This window comes from Neopelma chrysocephalum, unplaced genomic scaffold (assembly GCF_003984885.1).
Source record: "Neopelma chrysocephalum unplaced genomic scaffold, ASM398488v2 Primary Assembly neopelma1_97513, whole genome shotgun sequence".
NCBI lineage: Eukaryota > Metazoa > Chordata > Aves > Passeriformes > Pipridae > Neopelma > Neopelma chrysocephalum.
The window spans coordinates 3,601-10,067 of NW_020926155.1; the positions used below are offsets into that span (position 1 = coordinate 3,601).

The 6,467-nt window shown below is 47.1% G+C and overlaps 1 protein-coding gene across 1 annotated transcript; it reads right to left on the reverse strand.

Moving 5' to 3' along the window:
- Nucleotides 1-938: 938 nt before the first annotated feature.
- LOC113961936 (syntaxin-8-like) lies at nt 939-6,445 on the reverse strand (the record flags this gene model as incomplete). The annotated part of the gene is made up of 3 exons (XM_027672639.1): nt 939-1,049; nt 2,714-2,808; nt 6,251-6,445. Coding segments are annotated over 3 exons (401 nt in total), but the record flags the coding sequence as incomplete, so codon positions are not given.
- Between the last annotated feature and the right edge of the window lie 22 nt (nt 6,446-6,467).

Below are 6,467 nucleotides of genomic sequence, written 5' to 3' on the forward strand. Positions count from 1 at the left end.
GAGCCCAGGACACCCAGCCAGGACACTCCTGCTCCTCAGCAAGACACACACACATGCTCAGGCACAAATTGAAGCCACCAACAGCTCTGAAGTTCAGCCCGGGGGAGCAAACACTTGGAGTGGAATTCCACAGGCAAAAAGTGAAATCCAAAAGACCATTGACAACCCATCCTCCTCACCCCACTGCACACAGAGCTCACAGGATGCCACGTCTGCAGTGAAAATGTCTTTTTATAGAATTACATCAAGACTGTGCCTAACGTGGTTTGTTTGTTATGGACACAGCACCCGTGTGACTCCATCAAACCCAACCTGTGCTCTGCTAATAACTGATTAACTCAGGCAACAGGCCTGAATTTCACATTCAAAAACAAGGCTCTGCCTTTCCTCGTGGTCAGGCAGGGACCACCAGGGATGGATCCTTTCTAAGAACCTGTTAGAGGGGACAAACACACCCCCTTCCAGTGGAAAGGGACTATGTGGGAACGGGGTAAAGAGAGCACAACTGGAAGATGAATAACCACAGTTATTTTCCCCAGCTGTGAAGGACACACCAAGATGGAAATTGAAATGTCTTTCATCTGAAGGCACTGCTGACTGCTACACTATGTGGTCACTGGGGACTGCTTCAACCTTAAGCCTCATCCTGACAGTTTTCTTCCCAACAATTCACACAGGCTTTGGATAGTGGCACCCACTAGTCCAACACAGACCAGTTGGTCAGTTATTACCTCTTCTAAGCAATTCCCACTCCCTCGTCCTCCCCAGCTCTGCAAACACACATGACCCTGTCACTGAAGGCAGCACATCACTTCTAAGCAAATGAAACACCCTTTGCTCCCTGCAGAGCTCAATGAGTTCAGTGGATGCTTTACCATTACCCTCAGACACTCCCAAAGCACAGATCCCATCACTCACTTGAGGTGAGAGTGCCATACCTTGTCATATCTGGTTCTGGGCCTTCATTCTTGTAAGATGCCTCAAGTTGTTTATGTCGTGTGAGAAGGTCGTCCACCAAATTCTGCCTCCTGTCTCCCTCCAGCTGTGTGCTGATGGCACTTGGTTAAGGAACAAACTTTAAAACACTGAAAAACTTCAATGTAATTATATAAAATATCTGTTATACATTCTGAAAATAAATCAGATCCCCTGACCATCAGCATTAACTAGGGTAACTATTTTAACTCAAGAAAAGGCTCCAATATCTAAAAGGATGGGTCACATCTTTCTGAATGAAATCTGCTGTTATTCTAAATGTGTTTCTGAACCTTACATATCTCAAACAAAAAGTTTCATACAGTGGCCACAGAATGATCTTCATGTCATCACCCCAAAGCAGTAAGAGAACTGGAAGACTGCTTACTGCCAAATTAGCATTAAAATAGCATCTCCCCCTCCAACTCCCAACACAAGTCTTCTATCTATCACTAAGAAGCCCTAAGCAGTTGGTCTCCTCTCCAACACTGACAGTGTAACTGTACTGCATGGGTTAAGTTCAGGGAAGGATGAGACTTCTTAAAGGAGTTCCAACTCACACTGTCACAAACAGGGCAGGCCCAAACAGAACAGAGCTTTTAAAACCAGTGGGGTACTTCACATCTCATTTCACTGGAGGCTCGTAATACAGACCAGGGGAGTAGCTCTTAGCCAAGTGATCAGAGAACAACCAAAAATTTCCTTTGAGCATCTGTTTCCATTTGCAATTGGTCAGCAGAACACCCTGACAGCCACTGGTGCAGCAGAAAAACAATTCACGCAGTGTCTCTGAAAGACAAGATGCCCTGTAGTGCTGGTGGCTTCAACAGGGGACGTGTTTGCTTTTTTAAATTAACCTCAGTGAGTTCTGAAGGAATACTAACCCTCTTTCAAGTACTGCTGAGTGGATTAGGCAACAGCTGAACTGATCTGTGTGTGCTTTCTGCCACAGCAGTAACATCTGCCTGCTCTCAAGCACTCAGTGGACAGGGAAGTGTCACCCCTCCATCAGCACAGCACTGAGGGGCCAGGACTTAGGAGGGATTTCTGATATAATAGGCTTGAAATTAAATGTGCCTTCATCAACTCAGATTGGTCCTGGATACCTTCAGGGAGATGGACATACTTCTTTGACTCTTTTGGCCTGACTCTCCCAGCATATGGGAGGAGCAGCATATCCAGGCCACAGGGTAACACTCCTAGAAGAAAACCTGTGATTTCTTCCCAAGGCATATTTTGCAGCGTTTTGACAACATTCTGAAGGTGGAGCCCTGTTGTTCCCTAAGTCAGTCAAAGCTGGGACTCCCAGAGCCCTGCCCACAAGGCTTCATCCTTCCTTATAGCAAGGCCTGGCCAAGAGAAAACACCAAATAGCCAGTTTTGTGCTGGACAGGTGACCTTGGCTCACGCTCCAGCACCCAGCCAACAGTGCCAGCACAGCACAGGCAGCACCAGGACAGCTCTGAGATGGCTCACACCATCTTGTTAAGCTCCTGTCTGACACAGAGATAACCAGAGCCAGCCCCATGCCCAGCACCCCAGAGGGGCCCAGGCTCCCTTCCTGCTCTACAGCTGCAAGGAAAACACCAACCAGCAGCACAGAGAAAGTTCCAGTGACAACATCTTCTGCACAGGGAATGAGGGGAAAACCCAAACTGTGTGGCAGAGCAATCACAGTGTCTTTTTCCACTCTGTCCCACAACACCAAAGGGTCAGGGAGTGATGTTTATACGGATACATTTGGCGTGTTGACACCGCCCGAAGCAGCAACTCCTTCAGCTGATCAATCTTCTCCCTGAGATTCTGCAGCGATGATCTGATGGCCACATTGATCTGGAGGGGAAGAAAGAGATTATTTAAGTTTTTCTTTCTGGTCTGAGTTATAATTGCATAAAATTTCATACTGCTTCATGCAGAATTTTTAATATATATATATATAAAATATATAACATATTATATATAACATGTAATATATATAATGTAATATATATAAAATATGTATTTAACTTCAGCTCTACAGGTGTGAAGGGCTTCACTCCAGCCCCAGAAAGCTGAAATACAGTGACACAGCTCATGGCTCTGGGATGCTTATAAAATAATGGGAGAAATAGTTCTAGTGTCACAAACACAGTTCTAAGGCATTACCCCTGTTGAACATGGAAAGCTGTCTTTCAGGTCTTTATAAACACACTCCTCTATATGGGCAAAACATTTCAGCACATTGTAATATTTTTTAGATAGTTTTCCAGTTCTCTCCTTTGGTCTCTAACACAAATAAAAGCACCAGCTTCTTCAGCCACCAGGTTTCTTTCCCAGCTCCCAGGATTAGAGGGAAGGTTGCTACAGGTTCAGACATTCCCTCCACTGAACTCCTCCAGACTTTAAACTAAAAATCCCAAAGAAATTCAGATTCCTCCATGTCCCTTCTCAGCAGCACCTGGGACCCCCGACCCTTTCTCACCACTGGCCTGCCCAGGATTCAGATGTGTCTGTTCTTACCAAAAACATAGTTCAGTTGTTCACAATTCTTCCCTGCTGCAGGCAAGCCCCAGGCTTGCAGGAATCCTCCTCTCTCCCCACCCCTTCCCAAGTCTGGCTGACATTACCCTCTGGGACTTTCCTCCTTAAATCTTACTTCTTTTCATTCCAGTTATGCAGAGAGTTCTAGGAAAAAACACTGTAACTGCAATTAACCATGCAAGTCATCCTAATTAAGACTTGATGTGCTTCTTGTTTACAAGCTCCCAGCCCTGCTGTGGGTTACAATGGGCTGCAGCCCCAGTTCCTCTTTGAGGAACTTGGATCAGAAGAGGAATATCTGCTCTGACTCTCATTCCAGCCTTCTTGGAGACGCAGCAGCAGCCAGACAGCAGCACATCCCTGCACGGGATCCTGCACAGCCACACCACACTCGGTACCAGCACAGGGATGGAGCAGGAGAGCCCCAAAACCCCCCGAAAGCATCAGGAATTTAAATCCCTCTGACTCTGTGAGGTTTGTTCTCAAACACCACCAAATACAACAGCAAGCAGAAGCAACCACGCTGAGCCCTCGAGAGGATGCAGCCAAAATCCACCTTCAGCCCAACACCACGGCAACGATTCCCAAACCAGGATGGGGTCTCAGTGCTTTTGGGAAGGCTCAACATCCTGCACGTCCTCTGGCTCTGCAATCAGGTAATCAGTCTTTTAATTTCACGTGTTCTCGTGTCTCCAGGAGGAGAACGTTGCATTTAATCAACCCAGAAGAGCAGAGCAACATAAAGGTGACACGGCCAAGAAAGTCCTCAAACACAGACATTACTGACCACAACTACAGTGTGACAACACAATATTTCACTTCCTTCAGAGAAAAAAAGGAAAATAGAAAAAAGAAACCAGTCAAGGCTTAAGATCAGATCGACAGAGCAGAGCTCACAGATGGTAAGTGCTGCCTTGAAATCTTTCCTTATAGTTTATATTTCCATTTTAAGTTTTAAGCTCTATTTTTGGCTCAGCAACAAGCAACAGGGTTTTTAGCCATGCTAATGGCAAAATACTATAAAAATAAAAACTTGTTTATATTCTCTCTAACAGGCAAACAATGTACAAAGACATTCCCCAGCATTAAAGCGTTCAGGAGGCACAAAATACAAGACTGCTCAGCCGTGGATTTCTCAACAGGCATTTCTGTTATGAAAACAACTCTCTCCTTGTTGGAAACTTGTTTATAGTAGAATCAAACACTGCCAAATATTCATCTTTACCTGTTAATGGATGAAAGGGAAACTGGAAAACACAGGGCATGGAACAAGTGATTTTATGAAGAACTAAGTCAACCATGTAATGTTTCCATAAAACACAACCTCGGAGAGTTATGGCCCCAGAAAGGCTTCAAACAACAGCAACACGAGGTTTCGTTGGGGTTTGTGACACATCACGGACGGCACTGATGGAAATAGAGGACTTTGTCCTCTATAAATACACACAGATTAAGCAGCAATCTTTTTATTAGTCTTCTACTGCTTGGGCATATCTGTACAATTTGTGATAATTCACCACCCTGCAGGCAGGGACCAACCCCCAAACACTCCTCTCAGTGCTACAGCCAGAGAAAACACTTCTCTCAAATCCCACTTATTTGGGCCTTCTGAAACCTCAATTCCTGCTGAATTTGAGTCACTCATTCAGCAGCACTGATTATTGTACAAAGCCCACACAGTTTTCCTCAACATTTCTTCATGAGAAACATTTCAAAAATGGCATTTTATTTTAAAAGCTGATAGGTTTTAAACTGGTAGAGAAGATTCAGTGATTGGGCATCATATTAAAGCCCTGCTATAAAGAGGGGCAGAGCCTTCAAGATAAATCAGTGGGGCTTTAATTATGTCAATTATTATAAAGGACCAATTCAAGGACTTGCAGCCTTTTTTTATCTTAACACATCCAAGGGACCTGTTGATGGCATGAAGCTGCTCCTGCAGTGCCTGGAGGAAAGGATGAGGCTTTTAGTCCTGGAGAAAGGAGCTTCCTGAGAATCCCAATTTTAATTTATTTTTTAAACAGGAAGTGTGAAAACGTGGAGAACATTTTCCTGGGTAAGCTCTCACTTCTGCTTCTCATTTATATTTAATTCTGGTCTTACGTTTTGTCAAAAATATGGCTAAAACAAGGCTGCAAAGTTCCTGTTTCCTCTGCTATAGAGCCCCTGCAGAAGGCAGCGATCCAGCCTTGTGGGGAGAAACATCTGTTCCCTATTCCCAGAGAGGGGCACAGAGCAGCTGATGTGCATCCCAGCACCTCTGAGCCTCGGGATCTCTGGGAAAGTTCTGATCCTGGCAGTGACAGCCCCGAGCAGTCAGCAGGGTGAGCCCAACGCTCCCAGGGCTCCTCCTTTCAAACCAGCCTGATCGCCCACAGAAACACTCAGTTCTGTTAAACCCAAGGTGACTTCTGGGAGGCTGAAAGGCCTCTGTTAATTTAGAGTTTGCATCCTTGTTGTCTTTACAGGACCCTTGAAGAACAGAGCACTGGCGGTGGGTTCCCTCCATCAGACCCAGCCCGTCCCTGCAGGTCCCCGGCGGTGACACCGACACAGCCGGACCCGGGGCAGGGCCGGAGCGTCACCCCCGTCCTGGCACCGGCCCTGCCCCTTCCAGCAGCTCCCGCTTCCCTCTGCACCCCCTGCCAGGGAATTCAGGGCTCCCCGGGCACATCCCACCCCTGCAGATTTAAAGCTTAACCCGCATCGAGAACGCTCCAAACCCAAACCCAGCTCAGAGCCCATCCCGGGGTACCTTGGCTGAGCTCTCCCCGCTCCGCTGGCACCGGTTCCGCTCCTGGATTTTCTCGGCGATGTCCTGGGCGAGCTGGCGAGTGGCATCGAGCAGGGAGAGCCTGGAGGGAGCGGGGGAGCGGCTGAGCCCGGGGGGACCGGGAGGGGCACCGGGACGGGCACCGGGACCCGCCGGGACCGCCCGGGATCGGCCTGGGAAAGGGCCGGGAGGGGAAGGT